The sequence below is a fragment of the Lemur catta genome, chromosome 10, assembly GCF_020740605.2.
Source record: "Lemur catta isolate mLemCat1 chromosome 10, mLemCat1.pri, whole genome shotgun sequence".
NCBI lineage: Eukaryota > Metazoa > Chordata > Mammalia > Primates > Lemuridae > Lemur > Lemur catta.
Window position 1 is genome coordinate 34,673,959 of NC_059137.1, and position 23,227 is coordinate 34,697,185.

Here is a 23,227-nt window from a genome sequence, read left to right on the forward strand (position 1 = left end):
ACCATTTCTGTCATTTTCTTTTCTCTAATTGATAACCACTCTCTATGAGATCCTTCTTTGCCAATAATTTTTAAATAACTTGACCAGTTCTTTAACATCACTGTCAGGGTTTTGTGAAATTCTACATCCTTTGCAAGATAAGAAATTTCATGTTCCCATTGATAAGCACTGCATTAGTATTATATTGTCTGAAATGTAAAAGCAACAGACCAACGAAGACAGTGGGAGGGAGAAATAGATCCTGGGATATATTTAAATGAGTACTAATTTTTTAATTGTCATATCACTAAGGAAATACTCTTATGATGATGACCTTAGTATTTCTTCCTGTGACCTCATAATTGGGGGGACCCAGATTATTAAATAAAGTCTTAAATCCATATACAGATCCTTCATGAATAAGAAGTAAGCCTGTTTAATAGGTGTAAGTATTTAAATTATAGACTTTTTCCCCTTACTTTCCCAAAATATGAGGTAACAGAAAATATTCTCCACAACTACCAGTGTTTTTATTTTACAAGATAAGCAAACCACAAATTTAAGAAATGAATTAGAAAACATTATCAAGTATGTGCAAAATGACTATCTAGAACCAAACCAGAAAATGCATGCTCACATCTCTGAACAGTACAGTAAGATGGTCTAATGGAACAAAATATGAATTCCAGTTCTACCACTTACTATATATAAGAACTTGGGTAAATCTCTTTATCTGAGTCACAGTTTCTTCATTCCTTAAAATAGGTACAATATCTCACATGGGATACTGTGAGGATTAAATATAATGTATGAAAAGTGCTTCACATGAGGTTTGGCACAGAGTAAGCACTCAAAAATGGAAGTTACTATTATTAATAAATAATGCACACTTAAGCTCATGCACTGAAGACCCTTCAGATCTCACTCAAAACTCTTAAGTTATATGTACTTCTAAACAAGCTTCAAAATCTGTTTCTCTAATCAATAGATCAGAAAAAGCAGATTCAAATTTGCAGGCATAAGGAGCTGTGGCGGGCACTCTGACAGCAGCAAATGAAAGCTGACATTGATAAAGAATACAAATTCTAACAGCTGATTAGTTAAAGGTCATTTTGAGTGGGGGCAAACAACTTGACACAAGTCTTTTCTTTCTGAGATAAGGAAATTTTAAATATATAAAATATTAGCAATATAGATAAAATTATGAAGAATATAACAAACACCTGTGATACCCACCACCCAGCTTTATTGATTTTAACATTGTTATCTTTCAGATATTTTTTGAACATTACAAACACAGTTGAAGTACATTATATATCCCTCCCCAATCCCATTCCCCTCCCTCCCTCTCCAGAGGGAACCACTATCCAAAACTTGTTGTCATTTCCCCCATGCAAGTTTTTAATACCATGAATTGAGATGTGTGTATCCATAAACACTTTATGTATTGTTTTGTACTCAGTATATTCTGTAAATATTTAATGAGCACCCACTATGAGCTAGGCACTGTTCTAGGTGCCAGGATAGAGCACAGGACAAATACATGCCCTCATCAAGCTTATGTTTGTAAAGTTTTCAAAACTTTATATAAATGGCATCACTGTAAAGCTCATTCTACAATTTACTTTTTTGCCTTGGCCTTAAATTTCTGAGATGTATATCAGATGTTGATGTTTTTAGTTCACTTATTTTAACTAATGTATAGTATTCCATTGTATGAGTATACCAGAATTTATTTTCCTCTTTGTAGACAGACATTTAAGTTGTTTCTAACTTCTATTACTAACAATGCTATCATGAACCCTATTTATACATCTCCTTGTTCACATATGCATTAATTTCTTTAAAAATATATTAATCTCTTTGAATCTGCCAGGTAACAAAAAATATATCGATCTCCAACTTTACCAAATATTATTAAATGGCTCTTCAAAATAATTTTACAAATTTACACTCCATCAATAATATCTAAGAGTTCCTATTTCTCAACATCTTTCAATACTTGGTGTTTCTTGTTATTTTTATTTGCACTTCCATGATAATAAGCAAACTTGAAAATCTTTCCATATTTATTGCTCATTGTAGTTTCTCTTATGTGATTCTCTGCCTACTTTGTTAAAGACTTATTTTCTTATATATTCTGGATACTAATCCTGTTTTGGTTATGTGCAAAATATCTTCTCCTACCAGCCTATGGCTTCTCTTCTCACATTGTTATGATGTCTTTGGTTACAATGAAATTTTAAATTTTTATGCAGTTGAGGTTAGCAATCATTAATAGTTTGTGCTTTTTGTGTCTTAAAAAACCCTTTCTTAATAAAAAAGAAAAAATTAGTTGGGCATTGGGGTGTGTGCCTATAGTCCCAGCTACTCCAGATGTTTAGGCAGAAGGATCACTTGAGCCCAGGAGCTTTAGGTTGCAGTGAGCTATGATGCCACTGCACTCTAGCCTGGGCAACAGAGCAAGCAAGACCTTGTCTCAAAAAATAAAACAATATAAAACCAAAACCTTTCTTACACTTAGAACAAAAATATATTCTATACTTTCTTCTCAAGCTTTCATAACTAGGTCATTAACTGAAGTTATTTTCATTTATGGTGTGAAGTAGAGATCTAATTTTATTTTATTTTTTCATATATATATAACCAAGTCTCTCTTTTCCATTTTCTCCTCCAACCAATTCATAATGCCCCTGATGTCATATATAATATTTTCATAGGCTCTGCTCAAAAAAAAAAATAAAAAATTCATATATGCATAGGTCTGTTTCTGGGATATTTCATTGTCACTTAATCTATCCCTGTTCTAAGACTACATTTGATATATGGACATGTGATTACTCCCACCATCTTAGTCTTCTTCAAAACCACCTCAGCTATTCTTGGCATTTGCTGTTCTATATATATTTTAGGGGCTGGGCACAGTGGCTGGTACCTGTAATCCCAGCTCTTTCAGAGGCCAAGGAAGGAGGATTGCTTGAGGCCAAGAGTTAGAGACCAGCCTGGGCAACACAGCAAGACCTCATCTCTACAAAAAATTAAAAAGAAAAAACTGGCCTGGTGTGGCATTGTACACCGATAGTCCTAGCTACTAGGGAGGCTGAGGTAGGAAGATCACTTGGGCCCACAAGTTGATGGCTGCAGTAAACTGTGATTGCACCACTGCACTGCAGCCTGGATGACAGAGTGAGATCCTATCTCTAAAAATAAATAAATTAATTAAAAAATCAAGTTTTATGAAACACCTTGTTGGTATTTTAACTAAAACTACACTGAATTTGTAGACTAATTAGGGGAGAATCAACTTCTTTATGATACTGAGTTTTCTCCTCCAGAGATGATTTGCATTTGTTTGTTCTTTTTTTTCCCATATATTTTTTTCTTTTCTTAGAGATGGGATCTCACTATGTTGCTTAGGCTGGCCATGAATTCCTGGGCTCAAGTGATCCTTCTGCCTCAGCCTCCTGAGTAGCTGCAGGTACCTATAACAGCACTTCCAACCTGGATCCAACTTAAAATTGTTGGCTGGAGGTTTTGGACCATATGGTAGTGTGAATTTGGTTAGATATTCACAGAGGAGATTTTCTGACACCCTTCTACCCAATGCCACAGTCTAGATGAACAGAGTAGTTTATCTCTAGATCATCTTTTTGCTGAAAGTGAGCACTCTGGGGTCTCAGCCTCATGCAGAGACACTTTCTACTAGACTCCTCACCTTAAAGTGGCCCTAGAATTAACTTGCCTATTCCCTGTACTCTTCATACCTGTCAAAACAGAAGCTCAAGGTCACCAGCACTTGGCAGATGCCTCCAGGATAAAAGCCAGCTGAATACCTGTTTGCTTCTTTGCATTCCTGCTTCCATTTCATTTTTGGCCCAAGGATTCCTTTCCTTCTTATCAGTTCAACTATACATTAAAAAAAATACATATTACATTTTATCCAGCATTTTTGTTTTTAATTAGAAACATTGTTCAGGATATTTTAAAATCTTCTACAGCCTAATTTTTATTTGCTTGATTTACTAGTTTTGGACAGAACTGTATTAAAATATCTCAGTAGAATTATAGACTCCTAATTCTTTATAATTCTATTTTTGCTTTGTATATTTCAAGGCTATGTTTAAGGTACATATAAATTCATGATTATTATATATTCTTGATAGATTTTTCCTTTTATTAGTATGTACTGTTACATTTTATCCTAATTAAAGCCCTTGGTCTTTCATCTTTTTGATATTGATAATCTCCCATCAGTTTTCTTTTCCATTTTCTTAGTGGTTTTATTTTTGGTATCTCTAAAAACATATATATATATGTGTGTTTTTATTCAAATTGTTGACTCTGTCTTCTAATAAAGAAGATCAATGTATTTGTATTCACTTTGAACTACTCATGTATTTGGAACTCTTTCTACTTCTTGTTTTCTATTCATCATCCCTTTCCTTTGCTTGATTTTTTTTAACTTTTTTAAGCTTTCCTGTCTTCTACCAAACTGATCAAGTTTTCAATATTCCTTATCCCCACTTCTGCTGGTTTGAAAGCTATAAATTGTATTTCCATTATTTTAGTCATTTTTTTAGTTTTTTCATCATATATATTTAATTATACATTGTTCTAAAAGAGTCTGAAATTACTTAGTATTTCTATCTTCCTCCTGAACATGAAGTGGGCCTTAATATATTACACCTTCCCACTGAACAAAACCCTCCCATACATACAACCTATTCATTGCTACTATCTAGAGCCACACTGTCCAATTTGGTAACCATCAGATACATATGACTTTTCTGTCCTTGATACATAGCCAGTCTGAATTGAGATGTACTCTAAGTGTAAAATACACACTGTATTTTGAAGACTAAGCATGAAAAATGAAAGTAAAATATATTAATAATTTTTATACTGATTACATGTTGAAATGATAACATTTTAGACATATTGGGTTAAATAAAATAAATTACTGCAAATTAATTTTGAGCTGGGAGTGGTGGCTAGCACCTGTAATGCCAGCTACTGGGGAGACTGAGACAGGAGGATCACTTGAGCCCAGGAGTTTGAGGCTACACTGAGCTATAATTATGCCACTGCACTCCAGCATGGGCAACAGAGTGAGACACCATCTCTAGAAAAAAATAATTAAAAAAAATTAATTTTGCCTCTTTTAATGTGGCTACTATAAAATTTAAAATTGCATATGTGGCTAGCATTACACTTCTATTGGACAGTGCTAATCTAGAGTTTTAGTTTTAATTTTGTTTTAAATATATTCCCCCAAAAAACTCTTATTTTTTCTGCTATTAATAATTAATAACATTTAACATTTTACCTAATTAAAATTATTCTCTCTGGATTAACAGTTTACCTGCATATAATACAGAAAGGAATATTATTTTGCCTTAACATTAAAGATATTAATATCAGTCCATTTTCTCCTGATATCCACTGTTGCAGATGAGAAACCTTCTGTTAGTTTAATTATCGTACCTCTGAAGATAATCTTTTTGGGTTTTTTTTTTTCCCAAGAAGATACCTCATTCATCTGGAGGTAATCTTGATTTCTAACTTTGGTGGCTTTTAAGATTTTCTCTTGACTTTTGATCTTCTAGAGTTTCAACACAACCTGTCTAGATGTGGATTTATCTTTATTCAATCTATAACACTTGACACTCTAAAGTTCCCTTTTGATTTGAGGTCTCAGCCCACTTCTTCAATGCTAAAATTTCTCAGCCGTCATGTCTTCAAAACTTAGTTCTCTACCAATCTCTGCATTTTTTCTGTAATTCTTTACATACACTGGAGTCTCTCAATTACTCCTCTGTCTCTTAACTATTCTTTCATATTTTTATCTTTTTTCTGTGTTCTGTGTGAATTTTTTAGTACTATTTTCCAACTCACTAATTTACTTATCAATGGTATAAAGGATTTATCACATCTATTGTGTTTTCTTGTATATCAACCACATTTTTAATTTCTAAGAGTTCTAGTCCGTTCTTTACTACATTAACTTGTTCTTGTTTTATCTCTTTTGTTTCACAATTTTGAACTCTCTTTAATTGGAAAGTATCCTTTATTTCTTTGAGCATTCTAAAAAGGCTTAAAAGTTTCTCCCAATCAATGGAATACTATGCAGCCGTTAAAATAAGATTGCCCTATGAATACTAATATGAAATGATCTCTAAATATGTTATTAAGTAAAAAAGGCAAGGTAAATAATAGAATGTGTAGAATGCTACCATTTATATAAAAGTATATGTATGACTGTGTATATAAATGCGTGTACATGTATAAACTATCTCAGAAAGGATAGCAAGAAATTGGTAATAGTGGTTGCCTCTGGGGAGGGAAACTGGGTGGCTAGGCGACAGAGGTGGAGAGAGACTTACTTTTCACTGTTTACCCTTTTGTACCTTTGATTTTTGTATCACGTGCATGTATTACCTAGTCAAAAAAAAATAAATAAAATAATTTATTTTTTAAAATAAAATCTTTGTTGGACTACTCCATAAAATTAATTTCATCCACAGAAAATGTCTGTGGTTGATTTTGTTATGATATTATTATTAGATAGATGTCTTCATAAATTTTAGAATTTTGGTTATAGGCTCATTTTGAGTAGGAAAAGTTTTTAAAATTTTTTCTTTCTCCCTTCCTATTTAATGGTTTTAGAGTTGCCCTCTCTTGGCCATCTGGAACCCCAGTCCACAACCAGGCCTTATAATTACATTTCAGGGCTTCAGTTTCATGATGATATTGGGAATATCATATACATACATTCAGTCACTGACTCAGCAAGTGGCTCCATTCAATGCCTGTTGATGAGGCTGTGTCTTTATCGGCTAAAACCTATAGATAGACCCAAGTAGTGAACAGATTTTATCTTTTTTCAGACTTTTACAAATGAGACAGACATTTCAACCAAACCCCTGGCTTCATATAGTGATTCCAGCTCTAGTTCCTGCCTCACATGAAGCACTTCAGCACTTTTTAATCCTTTTACCTGACAAGAGCAAAACTGTTAGATGTCAGTGTTAGACTGAAACCCAGTGGGCCTGTGGTTTCAGACTTCACAGCTTTGTGTCACAAAGATGTTTATGTTGTTTTAGAACCTGGCTATATTTTTTGTGCTATGTAATTTAATCTATTGTTCAGTATCTGGAGCATACAGATTACATTGAAATGCAGTGTGTTTCTTTGACTAGAAACAATTTTCATATATCTTTTTTTAGAATATTAAAAGTAATAATTATAAAAGTATAATAATCCCATTATATACAGTTTAGAAAACAGAAAATTGTTCATAATCTATCCATTCTAACTAAACTACTGTTGGCATTTTAAAATATTTCCTTTTAATTTTTTCTTTCTACATCATTTCATCTTTGCATAATTTTTATCACAATTTTAACCTATGTTACATCTCAAGCATTTGTCTATGTTGCTATATAGTCTCTATGACCATCATTTTAATGACTGCATATTAATCACTAAACTTCTCAATGGTAAATTACTTCCCACATTATTGAGAATTACAGAGTTTCCAACAATGCTACAAAGAAGTTCTCTGTGCCTGTGCTTTTTCCTCTTAATAGTTTGGATTTGGGGAGTGGTGGGATGGTGGTGAGAGATGATAAGCAATGAGACTGCCATAATTGTACACAGATCATTAGCACAAAGGCATTATAGGATCAGCATAATGATGACCCTGATATATGAAGAGAAAAGGTAAAATCATATAGAAGTATTTCAGGAAGATTCCAATCCAAAATGGTTACCAGTTTTCTAATTAAAGGAATTAGACTCACAATTCACAAAGGTGGATGATTCAGCACTGTTGAATAAGGCATCATTATACATTTTCACTAACTTCCAAAACAGAATATTTTGGGACACTCTAATAAAGTTCACTTTTTCACTATAATACTAACCTGATATTATTTACACAGTCTTCATGAGCTTCAGAAAGTGTTTTTATGTGCTTTGAAGATATAGGGTCAAAAAGCAGAACTTCAGTTTGTTCACAAGCAACCGTCAGCACTGACCTGAAAGCAAATGACACATTTCTCTTGTTTAGTTTTCTAGCATCCTCTGGTTATTGATATTTACCTTATTTATAATAATTAAACAAGTGATAGATGAATAACTTTTTTTTTGCCCATATCAATAGCAAATTTAAAAGATTGATATTATCCAAGGTTGACAAGAGTAGTAGTAAATGGTACTCTCTCGTATACATTATGGTGGAGCATAAACAGGTACAGCTTATGTTTTGAGAGCACCTCTAAATTATCTATCAAAATTTTACGTGGGCATATCTTTTGACTCAGCAATTTTTTCTGGGAATTTAATCTAAAGACATAATCATTTACAAACACAAAGAAACATATATATAAGATATGCTTCATTATAAAAAAGAGAAATTGAAAGTAACAAATGAACATGAAAGAGGGAATGATTGATTATATAACCCTTGCTACATAATAATTTGAAATACTGTGCAGAAGTTAAAAAGGAAAGGGTAGCTTTATATGGATATGAAAGAACCCCAAAACATATTTTTAAATGAGAAAAGCTAGGGCATGGCTACACTAAAAGCCCAGACTTCACCACTATGCAATATATCCATGTAACAAAATTATACTTGTATCCTCTAAATCTATAAAAATAAGGGAAAAAAATGAGAACAGTTGCTTACCGAAAAACATGCATAGATGAGACAACTTGGGGGGGGGAATCATATACAACCAAATTATATATTTCTTCATCAGTATCTATAAAATGTACTGGAAAAGATCTGGTATATGTGCTATCAGAACAGTTAGATACAGTGAAATTATCAATCTTTTCCTTTATAGTTTTTTAGTTTTTTCTCATTTCAGTCCTTCTATATTGCAAAGTTATATTTTTGTAAACCCCTTACAAACCTCATTTTGATTTGTGAAAATCTATTGTCTTTTTTTTTTATTAAGTCTTAGATTTCTGTGGGCAGTGCTCTTTCAGATTCAGATCTAGCAAATGAAATCCTGAGTCTTTGAACCTCAGGTCTTCCCAATTTACAGTTCCAATAACAAACAGAATTTTATACACATAAGATGAAAGTGCATAAGATAGAATTTTAAATAGCCAAACTTTTCTATTTATAACAAACTTTTTAGATAAAGTAGGAGATGAAAAAACATCTATTAAATTGAAATGTTTTCCATATTTAGTAAACATGGAATTGTCCTTTACAGGGTATCTGCATAAACCCTTTTTTGAGATATATGGACTTCAGAGTTTAAAAATATCTGAAGAATTTTTATGCTAGTTGGTCATGATGAGTAAAAATATTCATATTAGTATCTGTAATTTTGAAGATATACATAAATAGCCATTTCTTTTTCAGTCAGAAGAACCCTGAAATGAACTTTTCTCCTTTTGTGAATAAGTAAATGAATCAATAATTCTGGGAGATTTTTAACCTTAAACATTGTATTATAAATAAGACATCTATATAACTGGTAGTTAATGTTTTGTTTCAATCCAATTATATTTTTGTACATGGTATGATATACACACACACACACACACACACACATATATATATATATATTTTTTGAGACATTGTCTCACTCTGCTGCCCTGGGTAGAGTGCAATGGCATCATTATAGCTCACTGCAATCTCAAACTCCTGGGCTCAAGCAATTCTCCTTCCTCAGCCTCCTGACTAGCTGGGACTACAGGTGTGTGCCACCGTGCTCAGCTAATTTTTTCTATTTTTAGTAGAGATGAGGTCTCACTCTTGCTCAGGCTGGTCTTGAACTCCTGACCTCAAGCAACTCTCCCGCCTCAACCTCTCAAGGTGCTAGGATTACAGGCGTGAGCCACTCCTCCTGGCCCAATATATATATATTTTTTAATGGATATAATTTATCCCAATATCAAAGTCTATCCTTTTCTCCTTGGTTTGTAATGCCATCTTTATCGTATGTAAGTTTTGTTTTTGGACTCTATATTATATTCTATGCAATACCATATTATCTTAATTTCTAAAAGGTTTATGGTAAATTTGCTATGCAGCAAAGCAAAACTCCTTCATTTGCTTTACAAACACTTTTTCTTGGCTAATACCATGCTTTCTCTTCAAATAAATTCTATATATAGCATGTCAAGTCCTGCTAAAAAATCTTGTTGGGATTTTTATTGTAATGCACTGATTTTACAGATTACTTGGGTAGAATTTATGATATTGAATCACCTCATCTAGTAATATGTACATTTTCCAACACATTCAAGATTTTCTTAGCAAGAGTATCTTAGCAATTCTCAAATCTTTGACCATCCTTATACATTTAGAATCAACTAATCAACTTATGTACACATACACAAAATCTAGCTGCAGATTTTAATTGAGACTGCATTAAATCTACAGAAAAGTTTGGATAGAATTGGTATCTTTACAGTATGGAGTCTTCCAATCCATGTACACAGTATAGCTCCATTTATTTAAATCTTCTGTAATTCTCTCAATAAAGTTTTATAGTTTTCTCCATATGGGTCATGCCTATTTTTTGTTAGACTTAATCCTGGGTACTAGGCCAAGCGCAGTGGCTCACACCTGTAATCATAGCACTTAGGAATGCCGAAGTGGGAGGATCGCTTGAGCTCAGGAGTTTGAAACCAGCCTGAGCAAGAGTGAGACCCTGTCTCTGCTAAAAATAGAAAAAATTAGCTGGGCATGGTGGTATGCACCTGTAGTCCCAGCTACTCAGGAGGCTGAGGTGGGAGGATTGCTTGAGCCCAGGAGTTTGAGGTTGCTGTGAGCTAGGCTAAAGCCATGGCACTGTAGCCCGGGCAACAGAGCAAGATTCTGTCTCAAAAAAAAAAAAAAAAAAATCTTGGGTACTTGATATTTTTTGGATTTTTTTCTGAATGTTCTTTTTAAAATTTTCCTTTTTTTATTGCTGGTATATAGAAATGTAACTGATTTTTTAATATTAATTATCCATCAATCTTACTATTTTAATGCTTTGTAGATTATTTTGGGTTTTCTTTGTTGACAATCATATCATCTACAAATAATTGCTTTGTTCTTTTTTTAAAAAAACTTTTTTCCTTCTCTTCTTCCACTATACTGGCTAGGACTTTCAGAACAATGTTGAACAGAAATATTAACAGCAGGCACTCTTGTCTTGTTCCTAGATCTCCAAGAATACATTCAACACTTCACCATTAAGTATAATGTTTGCTGTAGGTTTTGTGGGCAGATTCCTATTACTGAATTAAGGGAAGTTCTCTTCTACTTCAATTTTGCTAGGTTCTTTTTTTTTTTTCATGAATACATCTCAAATTGTGCAAGTTATTTTTCACCATTTATTGAGATAGTCCAGTATTTTTTCCTTCATTATTGTAGTGATTTACACTAACTTTATTTTCTAATTTCAAATCAATCTTTTATTTCTACAACATTGCTAGATTCAGTTGGCTAATATTTTGTTTAGGGTTTTTCTATCTATGTTCTTCAGTGAGACTGAATGGTAACTTTGCTTTCTTATGCTGTTCTTGTTTTATATAATAAAGCTTATGCTAACATCATAAAATGAGTTAAAGACTGCTCCTTGTTATTTTATACACTGAAATAGTTTGTATAAATTAGAATTATCTATTTCTTGTAAGTTAGATAGTACTCGTCTATAAAACCATCTGGACCTAACTACTGATGCAGTATTAATGATTATAGCACTATCTAGGCTTTCGAATCTTTTACAATTGTCAGTTTTGGTAATTTCTACTTTTCTAGGAATTGGCCTGTATAACTGAAGTTTAAAATTTTATTGACATATAATCAGTCACAATATCTTCTATTTCTACTCTTAAACTTTTAAAATTGAAGTATGAAATACATCCAGAAAACTGCACAAACCATATGAATGCATCACAGTGAATAATCCAAAATGGAATACACTCATGTAATCATCATGGAGGTAAAATAGAAAGTTATCGACATTTCAGAAGCTCCCTTTCTGCCTCTTCTTAATCACTAATCCCTCTACTCCCAAAAGTAACCACCATTACTGACTTCTAATATTGCCTTTAAAAAAAACTTTTAGTAAAAGAATAGAGTATGAATTCTTTTATGGCTGGCTTATTTTGCACATTAAGTTTTATGAGATTCATCCATGTGGTCACTAGCGCTCTGGCATTCTCATTGATGAGTGTTATTCCACTGTACAAATACATTACAATTTATACATTCTACTGTTGAGGGACATTTGTAAATTATAAACATTATAAATAAGGTTGCTTTAAATTCTTGTACATGTCCTGCAATACTTATGTATACATTTCTGTTGGCTATATACTAAGAGTAAAATTGAATTATAGGTAGTAGTTTGGTCATTTAGAAGACACTGACGAATAGTTTACAAAGTGGTTAAACTGTACTCTGATCTTATTCCTTTTTACCTTCTTTGGGTATAAATTGCTATTCTGTTTTGAAGTTCTTGAGATGGATGCTTACTTAGCTTCCTGACTTTCAGCCTTTCTTCTTTTCCAATACGTGCATTTAGGGTTATAGATTTTCCTCTATACATGGTTTTAGCTGCAATTGCACAAATCCTGATATACAGTATTTTCATCAAATATTTGTATAACTTATACTGTGGTTTCTTCTTTGACTCACAAGTTATTTAGAAGGGTATTTCTAAACATAAAGAAATTTTCTAGTTATTTATTTCTTGTATTTTCATTGAAGAACACACCCTGCTCAATCTCAATCCTTGGAAATTATATGAATTTGCCTTTTGTGTTTTGATATTAATAGAGCACACCAACTTTCATTTAATTAATGCTAGCAATGGTATGCCTTGACATTCTTTTACTTTAAAATTTTCTGTCTCCTTACAGTTTCGGTATGTCTTCTGTAAGAAGTTTTTAAAAATCTGATCTGACAATCATTGTCTCAATCTATTTACCTTTAATGTAATTATTAGTAATCTTTAAGTTTAAAGCTGTCATCTTAGAATTTCCTTTCCATTTGTTCTGTCTGTTCTATGTCCATTTCATCTTCTTTCTTGCTCTTAAAATTTTAGTATCCTTATCTCCCCCTACATATTTAGTCTATATTTAAATATACCTGATATATTTAAATTTACAGGTATATGTTTAAATATACCTTCTTTTACTATTCTTTTAGTGAATAGTATTCTTTTAGTGAATACATCTTGCATCAACTTTTTTTCTTTTTAAACAGACAGGGTCTTGCTCTGTTGCCCAGGCTGGAGTGCAGTAGGCACCATCATAGCTCACTATAACCCCAGACTCCTGGGCTCAAGTGATCCTCCTGCCTCAGCATCCCAAGTAGCTGGGACTACTGGCACATGCCACCACTCCTAGCTAATTTGTTTAAAAAAATGTTTGTAGAGAAGAGGTCTGGCGATATTGCCCAGGCTGGTCTCAAACTTCCCACCTCAAGCAATCCTCCTGCCTCAGCCTCCCAAAATGCTAGGATTACAGGAGTGAGCCACTACAGCCAGCCCATGCATCAGTTTTTTAAAGCAAAGTACAAATTATTACTTCTATCACTTCCTCAATGATGCAAGAACCTTAGCTCACTTCCAACTCCCTTTAACCCACCCTAATATTTAATTTTTGAGGTATAATTTATATATAAATTTCATGTTCCACTAAGAAGTCTTGTTTTATAAGTTAACACTCATTTTGATTTACACATATATTTACTTTTTCTGTTCTTTTCATTTCTTCCTATACCTCTGATCCTCCATTTGAGATAATTTTGCTTCCCTCTAAAGAATAATTTTTGTTACTTGTTTCTGTGTAGATGTGACAGTGGTGAACTCTCTCAATATTTATGTCTGAAAATTTCTTTACTTTTATTCTTGATGGATTTGGATATAAAATCCTAGGTGGGCAATTATTTTCTTTCAGCACTTTGAAGATCGCATCTATTGTCTCCTGACTTCCATTGTTTTGGCAGTGAACTTAGATCTCTTTTTGTGCCTCATTTGAAAGTAATCCATCTTTTTCCTCTACCTGCATTTAAGGTTTTCTCTTTGTCTTTGTGCATATGTATGCTTCATTTTGTTTTTAGCAGCTTTACTCTTGTACCTAAGTGTGGTTCTTTCTCTTGCGTGGGATTTACAGCTCTTCTTGAATATATGATGTCTTTTGTCAGTTTTTAAAATTCTCAGCCATTATCTCTTCAAATATTGCTTCATCCCCATTCTAACACCTCCTTCTGTATTACATTTATATGACTTTTTCACTGTCTTATGACATATATTTAATCTCTGTGTCTCATATTAGTGAATCTGAGCTTTATTCTGTATTTTTTTTCCAATCTAGTCTCAAGCTCACAAATCCTTCAGCTGTGCCTAGTCTGTGGTTAAATCGTCCAGTGCGTTCTTATAAGTTACTATACTTTTCAATTCTAGAATTTGTATGTTTTTTCATTTTTATAGCTTCTAGTTCTCTGCTAAATTTCTCCATCTTATCTTTTAATTCCTTGAACATATTGAATGAAGTTTTTGGTTTTTTTTTTTTGAGACAGAGTCTTGCTCTGTTGCCCGGGCTAGAGTGCCGTGGCATCAGCCTGGCTCACAGCAACCTCAAACTCCTGGGCTTAAGCAATCCTTCTGCCTCAGCCTCCCGAGTAGCTGGGACTACTCAGGTATGTGCCACCATGCCCGGCTAATTTTTTTCTCTATATATTTTTAGCTGTCCAGACAATTTATTTCTATTTTTAGTAGAGACAGGGTCTCGCTCTTGCTCAGGCTGGTCTCAAACTCCTGACCTTGAGCAATCCTCCTGCCTCGGCCTCCCAGAGTGCTAGGATTACAGGCGTGAGCCACCACGCCTGGCCATGAATAAAGTTTTAATGTCAGATCTCCTGTGGGTCTAGTTCTATTGTGTATTGATTCTCTTGGGTTTAAGACAACTAATCTCCTTATTTGCCTGGTTACTTTTTATTGGATGCCCATCAGTATATATAAAAAATTATAGAGATAATTTAAAGCATTGGATAATATTATCTTCTTCCAGAAAAGATTCACATTTAATTATGGCAAGCAGGCTACATTTGAGGTGCCTGTAATCTAAGAACTTCTTAATCTACATAGGGAATAAGATGATTTGAAGCTGGCCTTTAGTCCCTATAAGTACTATCTATTCCTGATTCACCCCTAGTCCTAGGGTACATATTTTTGGGTTTCACCCAGAAGTCTTCTCCCTGTCAGATCCTAAAGTGCAATTTAATCATCTCATCCAGCCTACTCTATGAGTCCATTAGAAACTCTATTCAGAATAGTCTCTTTGCTGCTGCTTTTGAAATTGACAGATGTCTCTCAGAGAAAAGTGACCTCAAATGCTGGGCTCACATCTATGGCTTCCCTATTTTATAGATTTACATCCTGCAATTTCTTTATTGCCCCAATAATTCTCCAATCCCTTTAAACATAAGCTTTTTATATCTTACATTAAATATTTAATATTTCTCCAAGTTTTTTTGTTTGTTTTCAGACAGAGTCTTGTTCTGTTGCCAGGGCTAGAGTGCCATGGTGTCAGCCTAGCTCACAGCAACCTCAAACTCCTGGGCTCCAGCAATTCTTCTGCCTCAGCTTCCCAAGTAGCTGGGACTAGAGAGGCATGCCACCACATCCAGCTAATTTTTGCTATTTTTAGTAGAAACAGGGTCTCGCTCTTGCTCAGGCTGGTCTGGAACTCCTAAGCTCAAGCAATCCTCCCACCTCGGCCTCCCAGGTATGAGCCACTGTGCCCAGCCTAATATTTCCCCAAGTTTCTCTGATTATTCCCAATTAGAGGGTTGGTCCAAACCACTAAGTCTGCCACTTTTGGAAAGCTACAATCTCTACCTCTTTGACCTGAAGTTGTCCCCCTTTTCATTCTGAAATTGTTTGTGTTTTGTTGATCATTAACATGAGTGTTTTTCATAAGTCTTTTCAAAGACAAACTTTTCTCCTTGTTATGTCTATTGATTTTTTTTACTTCACTAATTTCTACTTTTTTTTTTTACTATATTTCCTTCTGCTTGTTATAGATATACTTGGCTATTATTTGCAAATAAGTTTGCTATTCTCTTTCTTGAGATGAATATTTAGCTCGTTAACTTTCCTTGTCTTCCTTTCCAGTTTATTAATTCAAAGACTGTAATTTTCCTACTAAGTACTGTTTTACTTACATCTCACAAGTTTTGAGACGTGCCACTTACATTATCATTTAGTTATAAACATTTCTCCCATCCATGTACTAACCAGGGCTGACCCTGCTTAGCTTGCAGGATAAGATCAGGCACATTCACAGTAACATTCTTTATTTCCATTATAATTTTTTTCTTTGACCCATGAATTATTTATAAATGTTTCTTAAAATACATGAGATTTTTCTAGTTATCTTTTTATTTACTTCTAGTGATGACACTGTGGTGAGAAAGCATATTCTGTACAACACAAATTTTTTGAAATTTATGGCCTTATAAGTGAAAATTTTGTAAATGTTTCTTGTGTTTGAAAAAAGTAAGCATGAGTTACATATAATTAAATATGATATTTAAAAAGGTTAAATATTCAATGGTAATATAACTTAACATGAATAAAATTTAAAAACATTTTCTAAATAAACTGATCTATACAGATTGTAAAAATACTTGCCAAGTGATATTAGCTATAGCTCAAATTATTCATCAAATTATTCTAGTAATTTCCATTTATTAATTTTTGGAAATTGTAGCCATAATCTGTAATTTGACCCAGAAGCCCTTTTCTGAACCATGAATTGACATATTAAATTGACAGTCATTAAGTAACTTGAAAAGTACTGAAAAGTCATGAAAAGTGAAAAAAAAAAATCTCTATTAACATCAACAGAAATGTTCATGGGGCTAAATCTTCTTTTCAGCTTTTGCTGAAGTATATTGAAAATATTTTTAGCCTTTAGAATGCGTATTGTTAATTTTGTATATTCAATGTGTTTAATTGTATTAATAACCAAGTCACAAAAATAACTCAGTGATATATTTATCTCAAACCTACTCCCTCGGTTCAAAGGAAAGGTAATGTAGTATGGAAGTTAAAAGCATACACCAAGGTACAAAACCTTTGTTTAATGACCGTTCTGCTTCTCAATTCCCCCAACTAAATGGGACTGGTACAGAGAAAAAGAATTATTTTGGTAGTCATTTTCATTAATAAAATGAGTTTTATCATTATCTGTGGTAAGCAGGTATTCAGTGGGTCCTGGCAAACTTATCCCATTAAATAATGGCAAAATTCAACAGGAATGAAAATTAAGGATCTGCATCCCAGGAGTTATTCATCCACAAACCATCCCCATAAGCCTCATTCATCTGCTGTAGATTCTATCCTGCCATGCAGTACACACTGTGCCAAGACAGTTAATGTTTGGATAATAACTGTAGTAGCACAGTACTATTCATTTGACTGAATTTCTCTGTATCTCGTCAGAGGTTGTAGTTCTCACAAGTGACCATGTGAGAGTGACTTGAGAAAGGCAGGCAGCCTTGCCCTCTGGGAAATTATATGGTCACTGGGCATCTGCCTATGGATTCTGTGTGTGTGGGAGAGTGCCAGGTGTGGGTGAGGAGCACTCACAATGGATGCTGGCCTATGGTTCTCCAGTGAGATGTTTGTTGATGGTCTCTTGCTGTGTCAATTCTTAATTCTTTAGTTGTTGTATAATGGATTACTCTGGGAAGTCCCAAGGAAGGTGCTGAAGTATTAGGATGACACTTAACAGGCTTCGGGCAGTAACTATTCAACTACTATGGACATATGCATTTTAACAATTGGTACACCTGAGCCAATGTGTACCAGCTGAATATCAGGCCTGAATGCAGTCTATAAGAGCCCTTAAAAACAAGACTTTAAATGGTGCTCTTTATATCTTACATACTTATGTTTGTGTTTGCCTGATTAACTGAGGTACACTGAAATCTTTCTCTACGATGATAAATTTCCCTGTTTTCTCCCTTGAAGTTATTAAATTTTGATGTATACATTTTAAATCTAAAGCTCATTCAAGTTTAGACTCATTTAAATCCCTAGGCGAGGCCAGTCCTGGTGGCTCATGCCTGTAATCCTAGCACTCTAGGAGGCCAAGGCAGGAGAATCCCTTCAGGTCAGGAGTTCCAGACCAGCCTGAGCAAGAGCGAGACTCCGTCTCTACCACAAGTAGAAAAATTAGCCAGCACAGTGGCATTCACCTGTAATCCCAGCTACTCAGGAGGCTGAGGCAGGAGGATCACTGGAGCCCAGGAGTTTGAGGTTGCAGTGAGCTATGACAATGCCACTGCACTCTACCTGGAAAAGGGAGAGAAACTCTGTCTCCACCAAAAAAAAAAAAAAAATCCCTAGGCAAATGCCCAAACTTCCAGGTGAATTGAGCTTTTATCATTATGAAGTGACTGTACATCTCTAATAATTTTTTTTGCCTTGAAGCCTATTTTATTCTGGTATTTAGTTCACCAGCTTACTTTTATTTAGAATGTGTTTGATACATCTTTCGCAATCCTTTTACTTTTTTGCCTGTAATATAATAATCTTTGCCTTTTAATTAGAACATTCAGTACTTTTATAGTTATTGTAACTAGTAATATTTAGATTTATTTTCAGCTATTCTTTGTGCTTTATTATGCTTTTTTTTTTTTCTTTCCCTTTTTTGCCTTCTTTGGGGATTTTTTTTCTCATTTCATATTTTTTCCTCTACTAGTCTGGAAATTATATATACTTTCTTGTCTTTGGTTCCTTGAAAATTTTAATATGCATACTTACTAAAGTCTGAAGTTAATATATCATAATATATATAATTCTCCCTCAAAAAACATAAGGAACTTAGAACATCCCCACATAATTTATATACTATTGTCTACTATTTTAGCTCCATCTTTGTTAATCCCAAAAGACATTATCAGATTTAGTTTTACATACGTATTTACGACTTTCTTTGCTCTTCATTCCTTCTAGTATCTCAGACCTGCCATTTGAAAATAATTTCCTTCTCTCTGAATTTAGAACTCCTTTATTTACAGTCAGCTGGTAGGCTGGGTGTGGTGACTTTATGCCTCTAATCCTAGCACTCTAGGAGGCCAAAGTGGGAGGACTGCTTGAGGTCAGGAGTTTGAGACCAGCCTGAACAAAATCAAGAACCGGCATCTACTAAAAATAGAAAAATTAGCCAGCCATTCATGGCTCATGCCTGTAGTCCCAGGAGGACCACTTGAGCCCAGGAGTTTGAGGTTGCAGTGAGATATAATGACACCACTGCACTCTACCAGGGCAACAGAGCAAGACTCTGTCTCCAAAAAAAATAAAAAAACTGTCCTGGCAAACTCACTCAACCTTGCTTGTCTGAATATGTATTCATTTCATCTTTGTTCTTGACAAGGACAGAGAACCCATCTTTGTCAGGTATAAATCTAGTTTGAGGTTTTTCCCAGCAAATTGAAAATAATGACCACTGTCTCTGGCTTGACACTGTAAGTGATGACTAATTGGCTATCACTCTCCTAATTCTCCTTTGAGTTCTTTTTTTCTCTAACTTCTAGGATCTTATATTATTGTCCCACAGTTTCACTATGTCTAGGGAGGATTCCTGCTTGGATTTGTTGGGCTTCTTAAATCATGGCTTGATGCCTTTCTTCAATTCTGTAGATTTCTCAGCTACCATGTCTTCGAATAGTCTTCCCAACTCCATTATATTTCATTTTCTTCAGGAAGTCTGACTAAATATATGGTATGCTTTTTCTCTCTATGCTCCATGTCACTAAACTTCCTTTATATTTTCAGTCTTTATGTTTCTGAGGTCTGCATTCTGGACAATTTCTTCACTTCTATTTTCCAATATACTAATTTTCTCTATAGCTGTACCTAATGTGTTCTCATAGAGGACAGCTTGAGAAGGTCTGACATACTATTATCTAATTTATTAACATTATCAAATTTACTTTTTCAAAATGTCATCGTAGGAGGTATACACTTATTTTGACAATGTTGTTAACACTTAAAACATTTTTAGAATTCTTTAGAAATTACCTTCTCGTCCATATATCCTTTCATTTCTTTTTTAGTGCCAAATTCCTTCTAGTTTGGTGCCTATTAAATTCATAATTTCAATCCTTACATTCTATGTCACTCCTCTGTATTGAGAAGTCCTTGTTAAGTGACAATGGTTATGCTGCCTGATAAGCTGATTTAACTTATACCTCTGAAGGATATAAAAAACTATTTCATTTAACACAGATATATCAACTATCTGTAAAATTACTTTAAGTCCAACATAAATGTTGAGCATAATAGCTGAAAAATACTGAAAAATTAAAACGTTGAACTATTTTCACTCATCACCCTAACAGAGATGAAAAATAATGGCAATATGCAATGTTGCCAAGGGTATGGGGAGAAAGGCACTTTCATGTGTGTCTTGGATACAGGAATGAGAATTGGTATGATCTTCACAGAGGGTAATTTAACAATAGGTATCATAAATTTTCATAACTTTTGAAATCATTCTAGGGACTTATACTAAGGATATAAATATAAAATATTAGTACATAGAGGTTTTATTTAAGCTAATGAGAAATTTAAAATAATGTAGAAATATATTAACATAAGTAGTTCATAATATACCATAAGAAAAGCAGGCTACAAAACAGTATGATTCCATGTTTACACTAAAATATACATGAAAATTTCCTTGGATATCCATTCAGTCTCTGGGATCATAAGTGATGTTTAGCTTCTTTTTGCTTATTTATTGGCTAGGTTTTCCAAAAGGAGCATATATTAATTACGTAATTAAAAATTATTGAATTGGTTTAAGTATCAGAATGCCTAGCCACCTTTTACAAAAATGTTTTTCTGGGAAAATACAGCCTAGATTCAAATAAGAACTGTAAGTATTAATAATATATCCCTCATTCTAAAAGCCCTGTAATTCCTTCTTCATAACTCATTCTACCCCTCCCACCCTCTACCTAAAAATCCCACATCAAAAGAGTAGAAATAGCTACTTCTGAATTCTTGAAAGAATAGGTAGGAGGCTGGGAGGAGAGAAGCCAGGATATGGAGAAGAGAGAAACTCAATGTTTATGAGGAACAGACTCTTGGTGTTTTCAGAGAACTTTAGGAATAGGGCCTGGTTGGAGGAAGGATGAGAGGAGGTTCCATGAATGAACTTCAGCAAAATAGTTTCTCCTCTCACCAAATTTACCCCTTACTTAGGAGTGCATCCATTGCTACAAGCTCCACCCAATTGCTGTAAGGAGAAACCCCAGAGATCCCAGCACTTGTGATTAGGAAGTATTTCCATCAGTGAACTGGAATAGGGTCTACCTGCTCACAGTAATTTCTGATTCTGTTCTTTGCTCCTTTCCCTAGCACATTTTAGGTCTTTCTTCAGTAAAACCTTTTGCTTCGTAAACCTATTGTTTTTCAGTTTCTCTAACATGGAATGCTGCCCTTCTCCTACCACAGGTAGGACATAAGTCCCTTGATATACCAGTCTCCATGTTAAATACATCTATCCCATCCCCAACCCTGTTTTGGCTAATTTACCTCCTACTCATTTTTCTGATCTTGTTTCAAGTGTCACTTCCTCAGGGAAACCTTGCACGCCCTAGTCCACAACAGGTTCCTTCAAGACTTTATCTCAATTTGTAAATATATATTATGCATTATTTAGTACGGTTATCTAACATCTAGTTGAAGCAGTAAGGCCCAAGCTCAATGAAAACAGTGCCATTAGCTGGTTTTGCTCTCTTGCGTTTGGAAAACAGCAAGTGCTCGGCAAATATCTGCTGAATGAGGGAACCAATGAATGAACAACTAAGTAACTACCAACCCAGAAGCCTTGATGGGGTAAGATTATATTAACAACGTCATCTCATCGTAGAACCGTGTGCCCATTTTTCTTCTGATTGCTGTTAAACGTGTACTCACAAGGCAAAGTTTTAAATATATACATTATTTTGAAAATTTCCCATAGCTCAAAGTAAAACAAGGCTAAACATGAAATGTTTAATCAGCCGAGAAAAAAGCTGGATACCCTTAACAGAAGCATGTAGTAGTCTAGCCTGGGAACTTCACAAACGGACCAAATCAGGAGAAACACTTCTCTGCAGTGTCTTAGTATCTTCCTTGAGCAAAGGACCGCACTTGTCCCCTATGGCAACTCTAGGAACAGGGTACAGGAAATCTACAGGCTCCCTACCCTTAACACAAGTTTAGGTGAGAAAAACGCACGCCTAGGGTGACACGGGAAAAAAAGGGCATTTATTTAAAATGTATTTACTGAGCACCTACTATGTACCAGAAAGCCCTATTTCTGGGCTGGCTCTGAAAGACCTGCTCTGTAGCTTTAGGCATTTATCCTTCAGAGTCCTGAAGGTGAGCAAATGAGGTCCGGCTTGCCTACCTCAAAAGGCTGGGAAGGGGCTCCAATAGCGATAAGGCGCTTCAGAAAGTGCCCAAGGGGCATGTAGGCCAGCAGCCCCAGACGGACTCGCAAACCTCGACCCGAGCCGAGTAAGCGAGCCCTGGGCGGAGGCTGGCACCCGCCCTCCGGGGGGCCGCGCTTACCCGTCGGGCGAGTACTCAAGGTTGAAGACGGCACCGTGGGTGCGGGTGCTGAGGTACACCGAGTCCGCGGGGTGGATGGAACCATAGAGGTTAGTCATGGTGCGGAAATTGTCCCGCGCCGGGTCCACGAACAGCCCGCGGCCCAGGCTGCGCTCTCTCAGCCACCCAAACAGCCTGGCGCCAGGGCCGCCCGGGCCCGCGCTGAGGCCATGCCGGCCCCGGCTCCCGGCCCTGCAGTCTGGCCCGGGCCGCTGGCGCGGCGGGGAGGGCGATGACGGCTCTCTCTGGGCGGAGGCAGCCGAGGACTCCGGGGATCTGGGCGGCTTGAGCTCTGGTGCACGCGCGGCCGGGGACAGCGAGGGGGCGCCGGGGCGACGAGGGCTCCGGGCGGGTGGCGGGGGAGGGGCTGCGTCAGCCCCGGGCTGTGGCAGCGCCGGCGGGGGAGGGGGAGAGGACGGCCTGGCGGCTGCCGCCTGCCCCCCATGGGGCGCCAGCTCCTCAGCCCCAGCTCCGGCCGCCCCGTCCCCTCCAGGGCTACAGGGCCCGAAGGGAAACATGACCAACGCCCCCGCCCCCCGCTCCCGGCCGCTGCCCCGCCGGCCGCCACCTCAGCGCTCCCGCTCAGCCGCCACTTCCGGCGTGCA

At 35.6% G+C, this 23,227-nt stretch overlaps 1 protein-coding gene across 1 annotated transcript in view; it reads right to left on the bottom strand.

The window, feature by feature from the left end:
- Positions 1 to 23,220, bottom strand: part of DCAF10 (DDB1 and CUL4 associated factor 10) — a 50,286-nt gene extending 27,066 nt beyond the window's left edge. The window contains exons 1-2 of the mRNA XM_045562453.1: positions 22,584 to 23,220; positions 7,905 to 8,018 (exon numbers count right to left, since the gene is read on the bottom strand). Of these exons, the coding sequence (XP_045418409.1) occupies positions 7,905 to 8,018; positions 22,584 to 23,140 (671 nt within the window). The 5' untranslated portion in view covers positions 23,141 to 23,220. The remainder of the gene's footprint in view (positions 1 to 7,904; positions 8,019 to 22,583) is intronic.
- Positions 23,221 to 23,227: the final 7 nt, after the last annotated feature.